The sequence below is a fragment of the Chionomys nivalis genome, chromosome 23 (assembly GCF_950005125.1).
Source record: "Chionomys nivalis chromosome 23, mChiNiv1.1, whole genome shotgun sequence".
Taxonomy (NCBI): Eukaryota; Metazoa; Chordata; class Mammalia; order Rodentia; family Cricetidae; genus Chionomys; species Chionomys nivalis.
Genome location: NC_080108.1, coordinates 35,918,743 through 35,933,027, shown reverse-complemented (window position 1 = coordinate 35,933,027; position 14,285 = coordinate 35,918,743). Strand labels below are relative to the sequence as shown.

At 44.2% G+C, this 14,285-nt stretch overlaps 1 protein-coding gene and 1 non-coding gene across 3 annotated transcripts in view; one reads left to right on the top strand and one right to left on the bottom strand.

Annotated features, from left to right (window-relative positions):
- The window catches only part of Nell1 (neural EGFL like 1), an 841,294-nt gene that overhangs the window by 570,866 nt on the left and 256,143 nt on the right, over positions 1-14,285 (bottom strand). For both annotated transcript variants that reach the window (XM_057756047.1, XM_057756048.1), the window contains exon 12: positions 4,405-4,533. In XM_057756047.1, coding sequence (XP_057612030.1) covers positions 4,405-4,533 — 129 coding nt within the window. The remainder of the gene's footprint in view (positions 1-4,404; positions 4,534-14,285) is intronic.
- LOC130865618 (U6 spliceosomal RNA) lies at positions 10,573-10,679 on the top strand. Its single transcript, XR_009056171.1, has one exon. It is a non-coding gene; the product is annotated as a U6 spliceosomal RNA (small nuclear RNA).

Genomic DNA, 14,285 nt, shown 5'->3' with positions numbered 1-14,285 from the left:
GAGAGAGAGAGAGAGAGGAGAGAGGAGAGAGGGAGAGAGAGCGCTTGACTGCTAGCTTGAGTATTTTGGATTTCCCCTGGTGATTTTCAACACTGCTTTTTGTTGTGAATATTGATCTTTCCTAAATCTAAGAGCTATAAATCAATTAATTCAGGATCTATCAGTAAACTCAGCTCAGTAATGGAAAAGCAACAGGTAACTGTCTATCATCACCGAGAAAAATTTCAACGGTATAAAATATTACACATCACATGTTACGGGAATCTATCCATCATCTGTCAGATGGACCTCTTTAATGTTATCCTTCTTCTAGAAGCCCCCAGAAAGGAAAAGGCCTTGATGTATGACCAGGTTTTGTGCTAGAGAGGGGAAAAAAAGAGATGGGAGCTTACAAAAATTCTTGGAGGCTCCACTGAGAAACGATACGGACCATGTCCACTTGAGGCTGTTCTCTCGATTTTCTTTCTTTCTTTGAGACAGGGCCTCACTATAATGCCCTTTCTGGCTTGAAACTCATTCTGCAGACCAGGCTGACCTAGAACTTACAGAGATACACTTGCCTCTGCCTCCTGAGTGCTGGAATTTAAGGCAAGTGCCACCATGCCTGAACCACAGTTTTTAAAAGACTTATTTTTATCATTTTTAATTACATGTATGTATTGGAGTGCAGTGCCTATGGAAGGCAGAGGTATCAGAGCTCCCTAAAGTTGGAGATATAGGTAGATCTGAACCCCCTGGCATGGGCGCTCTAAGCAGAACATTTCCTTAAGTGCTAAGTTGCCCATCAGTCCCATCCCACTATACAGTTCTTTAGCTACACTGGATGTCAGTGAGATGAATCAAGGAGGAGGAGGATATTATGAACTCAGATAAAACATCAGAACAGGGTGAGTGGTGGGAGGGTCCGGAGCAATGACCAGGGTGTCAAGAAACACTGAAGTAGATAGGCACTGGACTTTATCTTAGCTGAAATTCTCTGAGTCTCAGCATGGGTAAACTGGGGCTAACAGTGGTCAGCATTGTCGTGCGCTCACAGATTCATCTAACTCTCCAAAAGTGTAATCAAAACAAAAGGAGTCTGGAAAACCCAGGACATTCTACAACTAAATGATCATTTATCATACCGTTTGGTGGGAAAGCCAGGATGCCCTACAACCAAAGTCTCGGTCATCCCACCGTCTTTTTCCTACAGGATGCATAGGATGCCACGTTATCCCGTCCTTCCACACAGCTCTTTGCTCCAGTTTATGAAAAGCTGCCCAGACTCCAATTTCAGTAGCAAGGGTACCAACAGGACAGCTAGTGCTGTGGTTGTCCCGAACACGGCTTCTGTTTCATGCTAATGTATCAGAAACTACCTAAGACCAATGCAGTGAAAAGGCCATCGCAGAGGGAGGAAGCCCCAGTCCAGCAGATCCATAAAGCACTGAAGTCCAATGAAAGTCGTTTCCGAAATGGGGACTGTAACTGCTCCAGACACACAAGGCAAAAATGAGACCTGGTGAGTTGTATCAAACCTGACAGAAGGTTTTATTATCCCTCACTGATTGCTCAGGAGTTCCAACATCTCGGCCGTTTTTTATGACCTCGGAAGAGCAGGAGTCCTTAATGCACCAGAGCTCTGTTACCATGGGAGGAAGGTAGAAAAACTGAAAGCCTTTTGTGCTTTCTTTACCACTGAGAGTCTGAGCAGATTTTTCAAGATTTTCTGGACAGAGTGTGTGATGCTTTGTTTTAATTTCAGGCTAACCTTGCTCACGGTGGTTTTTATAAGGCAGGGCATTTTCGCTCATTAACTGCATACATTCCTAGTTGTCTCTAAGCTCCAGGGAGACACTGCATCCCAGGTGTCCTCTGGTACCCACCTCTAGGATTGTCTGCTACATGTTACTGCATGGAAATTCCTAGGGAAGGACTCAGAAAATGCCAAGAACTACGCGTAACTAGTGGGAGAACAGTATAGCTACCGATCTACCTTCTCCCAAACTGCCCCCATTCTCTCCTCTTGCCACACCACTACTGAATTCAAAGGGAAGAGGTAACACAACTCCAGCTCCAGAGGAGGAACATCAGTAATCAGACCTAGCAGCATCCCCTGCTCTTCCCCGAATACCGGGGATGAGGGATGTCAGGAGGGGGCAGGAAATGATCCAGGTCTGAAAACTAAAATGGAAGATCATCTTCTGGTCTGGGAGACAGGGCCTTAGAGAACATCTTCTAGGAAGAAATACCTTTGAAAATGAAAACTGAGAATCTCACACAGAGATTTGCCCTTCAGCCTTTCCTTACCTGGGCTGCTGTAGGGTGGCCGAGTGATTACAGGAGCAGCAGGATGGATGTCAGTACCATGTAACCACAGGGATGCAAACTCAAAGATCAAGTTCAACATGCTCGAGATGGCACACACATGCCATAAAGGTTGGCATCCACTATATGTGTTCCTCAGTACCCCTCTGGATGCCCAACATGTGGTCTGTGCTTCACCGCTGAAGTTCTGTTATAATACACTAGAAACATCCATGACTTATATTCCTCTCCTCCTTAGAAGCTGACCTGTCTCCATGAACAAGTTCTCTGGAACATCTGAACTATCTCTATGATGACAGAGAAATGTCTACAGCCCCAACCCCATCCCCAGGGCACCAGTCCCAAGCAAGATCCAGATGGTGAGCTAAGCAAGAACATTCCAAGAAAACAGTGACTCAAACCTGCAGTCATACTGAGTGACTAATTGTTAAAAAACGGGCCTCCCACAGAAAGGGCAACTTTAATACAACAGGCCTCTCTTGTAGTCGGTTCTATATAATAAAAAGTAGAATCAAGGACGAGAGAATCAAAGAGCCTCAGCAAGCATTCACAACGGCCATTACCCCTACTTTCTCCCAGGTCTCAACTGCTCATGGGACATGGTGGAGTGTTTGACACCAGTGGTCATTGTATGGGGACTCCACTACCACTTTTATAATGGCTCAGAGTTCAGTTCAACGTTTATCAGAAGGTAGCAATATAAGTCCATCAGTTCATTACATAGCTCGGAAGAGTTTCCCATGCTGATTGGCTAGGAGAATGTTCACATTGACTTTCTCTTTCTAATTAAATAAAATATAGCATGATAAAGAAATGACTTAATGTGAACTGTTGAAATTAATTATCTTCCTCCCCAAATTAACAAAGAGCTAAAAATAAATTCAGGGTGGATTAAAAAAAAATCATAATCAAAGGGGTAACTTCATTGTCCCAAGGGGCACAAATCAAGTTCAAAGCAGAAAAGCAAGCAAAAGAAAAACAAAAAGATTAAAAAGAGGGAGGAAGCCCACGAGTTAGAATATTGCTAGTGACCCAGATAGAAGGAACCAAGAAAGCCTTCCAGAGTAAATGAAAAAACAGGGACTCCCCACAGAGCGACCACTGGGAACCAGCAGATACTATCTCAAAGAACCAGCCAGCTCTTTGACCGGTCAAAGTTTAACAGGGGACAGCAATACAGAACACAGGCCAAACATGCATTTACCCTTTCTGTCACCTGAGAGCATCGTCTGTTCCTTGAGAAACTGGACCCACTTTAGAGCCAGGTTCCTCACAGGGCAGTGAATAGACGCTGATCCATTTACATTTGCGCAATTCAAGAAACCCACCTCCCTCATGGGGACGACTGCTTGATATTCAACTAATCAAGATGAAAGGAGGGACTGAGTCAGAACCAGGAGAAGCAGAGCAACAGCCCTACCCATCGTGACTCTGTCTCATAGAGCTTTTCTGCTCTGAGGACAAGGACCAGAGAGAGCCTCTGAAAAGGACCCGATTGGATATATATAAAACGAGGTCAGAGCAAGCCCCACCCCTCTGCTTACCCAAAGGAGTACAGGTGTGCAATGCCACCATCAGCATGTGGGGTGCTGAGCTTGGGAAGGGTGCACACATAAAGCAGAAGAGGTGATCAGTTGTGCCCGAGGCCACGTCCCTATTGTAACGATGTCAGTTCACAGATCCAAGTTACAGGCCCATCACACTCGATCCTTGGTAAAGACCATAGAGTGACAACTTGTGGATCAACCACTAAGAAACTCAACTGGAAAAGCATTCTGCCCTCAGGAAGGGAAGATGAGAGCTGGGACTAAGCCAAGCTGTGACTGTCATTTGAAATGGGAACTCACTCGCCACATCTCGTGGCATTGGCGATGACACTCCCTCCCAATGATTAAACAGAAAATGCACTTACGGCTGCCCTGGGGTTGGTGTGGATACTGAGGGCACTTCATGATCTTACATACCTCGTAGTTTCTCATGTGACTCTGCCTGAAGCAGGCATGAGAACAGGAACCCTGGCATAGCTGATTCCATGGTTTTTTGTAGCTGAAACCATAGTTCTCTGCCACTACCCCACAGGGCCTCTCTGCCCCTTACCTTCACAGTACGCAGAGTTGCCCTGCACGGAGATGTATCCGCTCTTGCACTCACAGGTCGCTTTTGTATGCCAGTTTTTGCATTCCGAGTTTTCTCCACACTTAGGTGCTTCTGCACAGAAGTTGTGACCTACAGGACAGAGAGGATATTTTATGTTCGGGAATGATGGGGGAGGAGGCCCCCAAACAATAAAGCATACAGTACCTAATATGATGTGAGACATATATTCACAGAGACAGACCATGGCAGCATGTAGGACTAAGCTGAGTAGTTGCTATAGGGCAGGAACGGGAAACTCTGGGCTTCCCTGTGTTTGAGAGAATGCTTCCTGATACTCAGTGTAGCCCGATTTGCAAAGCTCCTTCCTGCCTAGGGGTCATAACCATGCCGATCTGAAAGGTCCCATTGATTCTTACATGGTTAGCGTCTTTATCGTTATCTTAGTAGACAATGATGTGTAAAATGAAAGCATAACACAAAAATAAGGACATAGAAGATACATCTGATCTAATGTGAATATTATCAGGATATATCCACTCCTTCTGCCAGGCTTCACTACTTTCTACATAGTTACGATCTTGTCACACGCCGGTACTTATTTCTAAACAAATACTTAGCTTTGCTCATCTTCAACGTCCCATAAATACAATCATACTGTTCATATCCTTTTAGATGTCTTTATTTATGTTAATATACTCTAACCATGCTAATGCATATGAGAATTCATTTGTCAATGCTTTATAGTTTTTCAGGGTTCTGAACAGTCCATAATTCACATTTATGTACTATACTATACTAAAAATCAACATTGGAGTTATTTGTATGTTTTGAAATATAAAATGGTTGCTAAGTATTAATGAGCATGTCCTGGACACGTGTTTTAAACACACTTTTGACTTGTTTTGTCCCACACTTCCTCCAGAATCCCTGCTATCCCTTGGAGGATAGTTAGTCTACGCCCTCAAGCATCTGCTGGAAGTCTCTCTAGTGGGGATGCTCAGATGGTTCCGAACTTAGTTTTAACTTAGGTCAAATGTTCAAGCTAGGTGTTATGACGCATGCATTGTTCTCCAAGCACAGGGGAAGGTGAGGCAGACGGATCACACTTTCAATACCAGCCTTTATACAGCAAGACTGCCTCAATCAATCAATCAATCATAGCACTATCCACATATTTGAAAACTAATTCTACTCTCTAGAGGTGTTTGATCTACATTTGATGACATGATTCTGTTAGTTTTCATACTGTTGTTGATACCGTAGTTAATCTCATAGCCACTCCTTGGGTAGTCATGCTTTTTTTATCAATGAAGATTTTTCATCTTTGGCTGGCTGGTTGCTGAGTGGAAGGCTGTCTTGGACTGGCTTGATTTCCTAGTCTTCAGTTTCCCTCAGGAGCACAAACTTGCTTTTGCACTGAAGAGTCCTCAGGGGTGGGGCCTGGATCTGAGAAAAGAAAGGTGTTTCCTTTCCTTGCTTTGGAAACGTCTGCCACCTCTCTTCTCCATTCTCCGCAGTGTTCCCTTCCAGAATTCTAACTGCGTCACATGACAGGATTTCTCCTGATTCTTAGACTTGCTGTTGTGTGATCTATATCTTTCTCTTGTTCACTCCTTGCTGAATTGCAGTGAATTCTCCATCTGCTTTCATTAATTCTCTCTAGGGCTGTGACACACTCTGCCTCAGTCTCTCAAATGGTTTTAAATCTTCCTTATATTTTTAGTCTGGAATTCAATGTGGTTCTTTTTAACCTGCTAAGTTAATTTGATAGCATGTCCTCTATTCCTTTTAATCCTTTAAACATGTGTTTATGCTGATGCCTTCGCTACCGTCAGCCCGCGCATGCCATTTTGCAGTTGGTTATTTATGCTGAACATCATTGATAGTGTCTTAATTTCTTTTCCTTTCATTGTACATGATTCTTTTCTTTTTGAGTTCATATTGTTTGAAACTGAGTATGTAGGAAATATTCCTGACTTAGGTTTTAGTAGTTGCATTACCTCCTGCCAGGTGCCTGAAGGAATTCTCACCATGAGTTCATTTTAAAGGGCATCTTTGCCTCAAGGTGAGTACTGAGCCACACAGATAGGATATCCACTAGCCCTGAGCTTTTTAGAAAGCCAACTTTTCTCCTGTAGACCTGAATCTAGATTCAAGACTGACAGACAAGTCTTTTCTTAGGGGTCTCCTTTTCAGTATTTGCGGGAACCACCCTTTGAGATTCTGACTCAGGCGAATCACACTAGCTCCAGGCTGCCTCCTGTCATTGGAAGTCATGCAGAAAACCAACAGAGATGAAAAACCTTCTCTCAGGGAAAACGTCAACTCCAGCATGCTTCCTCATCTTAAGGGCATCACACTTATTTAACACAGCTTCTCTCTCTCTCTCTCTGTCTCTGTCTGTCTGTCTCTCTTTCTAGTTATACCCCCACCATCTACTGCAAGGACTAAATAAACACAGACACACACACACGACATAGCATTTGGAGGTTGAATCACAAGGCTAGGCTATATAAAAGTATAGGTCAAACATGGTCAGATATATGCAGGTACTTTATCACTGTAAATCTGTAGATTTTGAGGCTACTAATGATTATGCTACATCACATACAATCATCTCACAGGAAACCGTACCTAGGGATCAAGAAATCTCATGTATAATTCAGAGTCTGCAGCTAACAAACACTGCACATTGCCTCGCCTGCCTCGGTACATACAGAAAAGATGACAGTGGAGATTTCAAAATGCTGCTGAGACCCTCAGTCATGACAGGCAGTTACAGTGAGGTCATGTCCCCTGACCCTCATACACACACAAAAATTACCCTTTTCCATTTGACATATGGATTATGGAAAGTACAAGCTCTGGGTTAAAAACTATGCAAATCCCCAGACTAGGTAAAATTACATTTCAATTCCTTTAAGTGGGAAGAGTCTAGAACTGTTCTTCTTCAAAAACAAATTTAAACCAACAACATTTAGCCAAGAAGCTAATACCTTTTACTATGTAATAATAATAAGATTCCTGCACGTGGAATATGCCTGATATTACTGTAGATGTTTTAAGTAAGTGTGATTGTATTACTGACATGAAGAATCCAAAGAGCCAATTAACATTAAACACCTGAAACAGATCCTGATAGATCTAAAGAAGTTGGTACTAGGTACCCATCCATCCTATTGGTTATGTTGATAGTGGTGATAATGGTAACGGTGGTGATGGTGGTGGTGATTTTGCCAACAGTGACAGCTAAAGTTCAAAAAAACTTAGTACTGTTGCTACCTCAACTGTAAGATATGAAAAGGAAAGCTCGAACTCAAACACCTGAGAGGGATTAGAACATGGGAAGGGGTATTTTTATTCCACCGTGTGGAAAGAAACATGTCCCTACATGATATTAACAGCTACATGCATACACAACATCAGTGTTTTATTCTGGGCTCCCTCTTCAGCCCAGGCGGCACCTGAAGGACCATGAGGTTGCTGTCTGTGGAGTATAACTAGATCCGGTGATCTGAGACCTGTCTCTTGGCCCAGGTGTCCGGGAAACGAGGAATGAGCAAAAGCAATAGCAGCGAGAGAGGCACAGACGCAAGTCTCGGGAACCTGGTGGACCACCTGACCTGAGTGTTGTAACTGAGCTCCCACATCCCCCAAGATGGCAGCCCACCTTGTCCTCTTTCCTATAAACCTGGCTGGGTGGAGCTAAGAAAAAAGGCAGCTTGGTCTCCTCTCTGAATAAGGTGAAATTTAAAGACCTGGCTGCTCTCCCCACATTGGAGTGTGTGGCAACATACACACTGTGCAGACATCAGGGAACGAGGCCAGTTCGGTTAACTCCCACTGCACCATATGTCCTCCATGATGGCAAAATCTAATAAAAGGTCAGGGGTATAGCCACTTCTTGGGTCATTAGAAGATTCAGAGCTCTAGTGAAACTTACCAGATGCCAGTCACACTCACTTGGGCCCACCCACCAGTGACTACCCCAACCAAAATCAGAACATGATTTTAACCCTCAAAAATCTGGAAGCTAACACCCATGGATGCTTCTAGCAGGACCTAAAAGGCTTGTAGTCATCATTACAATGAAAAGGCCCTGATATTCTTGCTGCCTAAGGGGTCATCTGAGGCACTGTGACTCTCTCTGCCAGAGGAAGTGCCTGAACGTCACTCCTTAAGTCAGAACTCATCAAATTTCCCACCATTGTGACATGTAACCCAATGCCAAGGGTTCATCTCTTAGCACACGCATGTTCTCTTCTGATTTCTTCATGTCTCGATTTTTCCCTACATGCATACAACAGCCTGAAATCAAACTTTTCAAACAACATATATTAAAACATCATTTTGGACCTCATAAAATACATAATTATTATTTACCTTGTAAAACTTTAAAAATAAGCCTATAGCAATGGAAACAGTAGACTTTTTAGTGTGTCCCTGTCTGGTAACTCTAAGTCCTCTAAATGAAAAGTTCAACTTCAGTCACTCCGTCTTCCTTCAGCGTCTGTGTCTGAATCAGGTCTCTAATCAAAGCTTTCTAAAGGCTGGGGTGTAGCTCAGTGGGTGGAATGCCAGGCTAGCATTCACGAGGCCCTGAGTTTCCATGCCCGTACTACACAAACTGGGAATGGTGTACACACCTGTGGTCACAGCACCCGGGAGGCGGAGCCAGAAAGAGCAACAGTTCAAGTTCACCCTCAGCTATATCCAAAGTTCAAGGCTAGACTGGGCTAAAAGTTTTGTACTGTACAGGTCTAGCTGTGTGGATGTGTGAGTTATAGGTGAGTGGACTGACAGACAGACAAGCGTCTTAGTGGGTAAGTTAGGGAGCTAAAAGATTAACTGAAGCAATCCTACCACCACCACCAATTCAGACTCCATTAGGCCATCGTATGTATTTCTTCCTTAGATGTTCTTATTAGTGTGATCATTCACAAATCATCATTTCTGCCTGTTTTAAGCAGATAGCCTGATGATCTTTAGCAACTGTACCTGGTTGTGAGTCAGCCTCAAGTCCGGTTTGAAAACATTCTCCTCCACTGCCATCATCTCTCTTCAAGCACCACCTCTGCATCTCAGCAGGCTGCCAGCCCATAATTTCTCTGCTAATCCTCTCCCCCTATAATCCTTCAGATGGCTCTGTCTCTCTTATCTCATGTGTCTGGGGAGCATGTCACTTAAGACACAAGCTTTCTTTTCTGAGTATTCGTCTTTGGTTGTCACCAGCTCTCCCCTTCGCCCATTGATGCTCCAGTCCATCTTCACTACGTGTTTGTCTCGGGATAGTGATCAAGACAGTCTGAGCTCTCAGGAACCTTAGCTTACGTCTATGCTGTGGCTTTTCTCAGTGATGGATTTGTGTGATCAAGTAAACCAAATAAACTCTTTCCTCTCCCCCAGCCCCCAAAAATTCCGTTCATTTAGGACCCACCTGCAGGTCTGCTAATCTGTTCTGACCAGAAATTAAACTAAATACTAAATCTTTCATGGACACACGCTGAGAGTATCTACTTTTCTCCACGAGCAAAAGTGAGGGAATCACAAGCCTCTCTAAGAGCACAGAGTTGACTCTGTTGTGCCTGTCATTATAGCAAACAGGCCACTGCCCGCCAAGGTCTTCATTCCAGCCTCAGGGCTACCTCACAACTCACCAGTGAAAGCTGAACTTGTGATCTTATTTCTGAATCTGAATCTCCTAGACTCTTCTCATCTCTCTGTGGTGCCTTCATCTACCCAAACCAGAGACAAGGAAGTCATGTTAGCCTTCATTTCTGGAAAACTAGCCCTCCTGAGTCCCATCAACTTCATCTTTGGTGTGTATGCATGCATGCACGTATGCATGTAAGTATATGTCACTTTGGAGAGCTGGGATCCCACTCAAGGACTTGCATGTGTAAGACAAGCACTCTAAGGCTGAGTCGTACAGCAGTCCCCGGTTCCATAAATTTATCTTCAGTTTCTTTGCTTCTCTTCATCTCCACAGCTACATTAATAAAAACCTCTTTCCCACTCTGCTCTCCTCTCTCAAATGGAAACCATCTCATCTGCCTTCCTTCAACCCTTTGACTTCCTATGATTCACTCGCCACAGGATGACATATACCCCCTCTTCCTTCCCTCCATTCAAAATCTTGCAAGGGCTTTTCATTTGAAAACAAAATCTGTGTTCTCTTCAGCAGCACATAGACTAAAGTTGGAACGGTACAGAGAAGATTAGCATGGCCCCTGGGCAGGGACGGCATGCACATTCGTGAAGCCTTCCCTATTTTAAAAACAAACAAAAATAAAAGAAAAAAGAAAAGCAAAATCCTTAATGTTATCTTTTCTCCAGTCCTTTAACTCCCCCAGTATTTTTTTTAACTTATTTGTTATTTATTGTTGCTGCTACTGTTTTGTTTTTTGAAGCAATGTCCCTTATATCCCAGGCTAACCTCAAAAACCTTACGTAGCATAGAATGATCCCAAGTAGTGGAATTACAGCACCACACTGAGTCTTTGAAATGCTGGGGACTGACCTGGAAGCTTCCTGCATTCCGGGGCAAGCTCTCTACATACTAAGGGACACCCCTCACCCCTCCTCCAGCACTCTCGGCTGTTTTTCCGATCCAAGGACCTTGAATATCCATTCTTCCTGATATAATAACTCAGCCTTCAAGCTAAGCTTAAACAGATCCTACTCATTGAGCAATGAGGGAATCTCCATCAAAGCAATGGGGGAAGCTTTTCAGTTAAAAAAAAAAAAAGGAGTAAGTGATGACCCTCTATTGCACAGAATGGGGCTTATGGCTGGTAATAACGTATGCTAGAAATTTCCTGGAAAGGGTTCATCTAAAAGTTCTCACCGAGCACGCAAAAATGATGAGCCAGATGGTAAGCCTGTGAGACCAATAGCTGACACATTAATTAGATTGATTTAATAATTTCATAATGGATGTACACATCAAAGCGTGTTGCAAATCTGAGTACACATTTTATTTGTCAGTGGTACCTGAATAAAGCTACATCAGTCCACCACCCACTTCAGATTGAGAGAAACGTTTCTTATTTCCCAAGTCTAAAGTAAACACCATTATTCTTTCGCACAATGCCTGGACTCCCAGCAGTTACCACAATGGCTAACTATGGGATTAGTTTTGTTTTTATTAGTAGATGTTTATCGCCCCTCCCCCCCCCACTAGAAGCTCACCTCAGTGAGAGAAAGGATCATGTAAGTTTGGTCACCTGGCCAAGACAATAGCCCAAGGCACTGTAGGCACTCAGCTGACATTCGTTCAGCTGGTCACTGAATCCTCATTGTCCTACCAAGCTGGAACTAAGTATTTTGAAGATAAACAAACTGAGACTGGAGAGGCTAAGTGCATTCATTCCCTTTGAAGACTGAACTAGTGGGTCATGGAAAGAGATGGTTATTAATGCAAACATGACTCCTGGCTTCTCTGTCCCATCCGTGTGACAGGCCAGCCATCATTTCCATCATCCAGGGGAATTCAAGGACCCCCGAGCCTGGCCTGGAGAAACCAGTACTCCATCAGACATTGGCATTTTCCAGTGCATGAAACCCCTGCACCTCTCCAAAGAAACCAGCTTTGTTTCTTACTTTATGAAACATTCCATTATTTTTCACTGCCTGGAGATTCAACATCAGAAGAAAAATCACTTGCCCTCCAATAGAATGGTACTCATGGATGAGACACCGAGATGAGGAGGACCCAATCCCGAGACTTCAAATGGTGAAGATGAGGAAGTGCTCTGAGAAAGGCAGACACCCGCTGGACCACAGCTTAGGTGGTGCTCAGGATGCACACCTGCCTGTAGTTCCCAGCAAATGCCAATCATCCGTCCAACAAAGCCTTGGTAAGTGCCAAGGATCTACCAGGTTACTACGCTTGGCAATGGAGGCGAATCAAAAACTACCATGTATGCAAACACAAAGCAGCAAATGCCCATGTCATGTTCAAGGAAATGATTGAGGAAACCTACATAGTGGGTGTGTCACAGTCCTCTGACTGAGGGGTCAAAAATTTGGACTATCTGTGGTCCTGGATCTGCATTTCTGTAATGGTAACACTAGTGAACCAGTCTTGTTTCTTTCAAACCATTTTACTCCATTATAGTGAAGCTCCCACATTCCCACTGTCTAAGTCTTGCTGGCTCATTCTCTCTTTCTCACCCTCTCTCTCCCTCTCTCCTCTCTCCCCTCCCTCCCTCCCTTCCTTCCTCTCTCTCTCTCTCTCTCTTTCTCTCTCTCTTTCTCCCCCTCCCTCTCTCCCTCTCTCTCCCTCTCCTTCTCCCCTCTCTCCTCCTCCTCCTCCTCTCTCTCCCTCTCTCCCTCTCCTCTCTTCATGATTATGACAAAACCATTCACTCCTTCTGCTTCCCCTCGGGCTTCTGCCACCAACGACGGGCAGCATCTGTGTACTTTGTCCTATGACATTTTCTACAATAAAGACAGAACAAACCTGACCCCAGGCAAGACTTAGGTTTGCTGAGATAGCTAAATTAAATACTGACTCTATAGAACAGTGGTTCTCAACCTTCCTAATGCTGAGTCCCTTTAATACAGTTCCTCATGTTATGGTGACCCCCAACTTTAAATGTAACTTTGCTACTTTTATGAATGAATCATAATGCAAACATCCGTTTTCCGATGGTCTTAGGTGAAAGGGTTGTTCATGTTCAAAGGGGTCATGACCTACAGGATGAGAACTTTCTTGGAGGGAGCACAGCTTGCCCGGGTCTCCTGCTAATGCACTCCTTACCAACAAGCTAAGCAGTTCACCTTTGAGTTGTGTAGCTGGGCATTAAAACACACACTCCAAATCCCTCTACCCCAAATCAAATTTAAGAAAGTCTATACCACTCCATCTTGTAATTCACACAGGAGTAATGGCATGCTAGCCCAAGGGCCTCACAGGCAGAGTCGGCACCATCTACCCATTGGTTAAGAGAGTTGTTTCATGAGAAATTGAATGTCCTTAGGGACTCTATAACCAGAATACATTCCACAAGAGAAACCAGGGCCCTGGGGAATGAGAGGATCCCTTTAGTCTTTTGTGAATAGACCTCTATGCCATCAGGACAGGACTGTCAAAGGAGAGTGGGCTTCACATCCTCGAAGGTTCTGTCTTAGGAAGCACTCAGTTTCTTCTGCGATCACTGGCACTTAACTGTCTTCCTGTCTGAGGTAGCCCAGCCCCTGTTTCCGGTCTTCCGTCTGGATCAGTGGAGCTCCCCAGGGGTTTGGAGACCCTCACCACTAGATCACGTACATCCATGGGCACGGGGTTCCTGTCTTCTCTAGACTGTGCTGCCCTCCGGATGTCTCTGCTCTCAGTACAGCAGCTGTACTGGGCCATGTTATTTCACATTTGCAGGGCTTTGGACCTCACCCATCCGCCAACATTCAGAGCTGACCCCTCCCCAGAAACACTGCCAGCTCCTTGATGTGCACACAAGCCCACGTCTTCATTAAATGCCTCCTTTCCAAATCTCTTTCACCTCTAATACCCTGAAGTCATCTCTGAGATCGTTTCAATTATAAACCCACCTGAAATGATCGGGATGCACGGGAGTAAAATTCATGTGGCACCAGGATTTTTTGGGAGGCTTTAATTGAAGAGCATAAAATCTTAAACAGTACAAATAATCTCAGCTAATTTCAGTCCAGGCCAGATGACAAGGCAAGTGAGCATGAATTAAAATTACAGATAAACACATTTGGAACAGATGTCGGGAAGAACTTTCTTCCAACACCCAAAGTCATAAACATGAAGCGAAACCCTCCAAAGTCATTGGCGATGCTGAAGATACAATTAGAGCTGATTATGAGGGAAATAAAACTCTGAGGAGTGTGTGAGGATGCCAGGATGGGCCGAG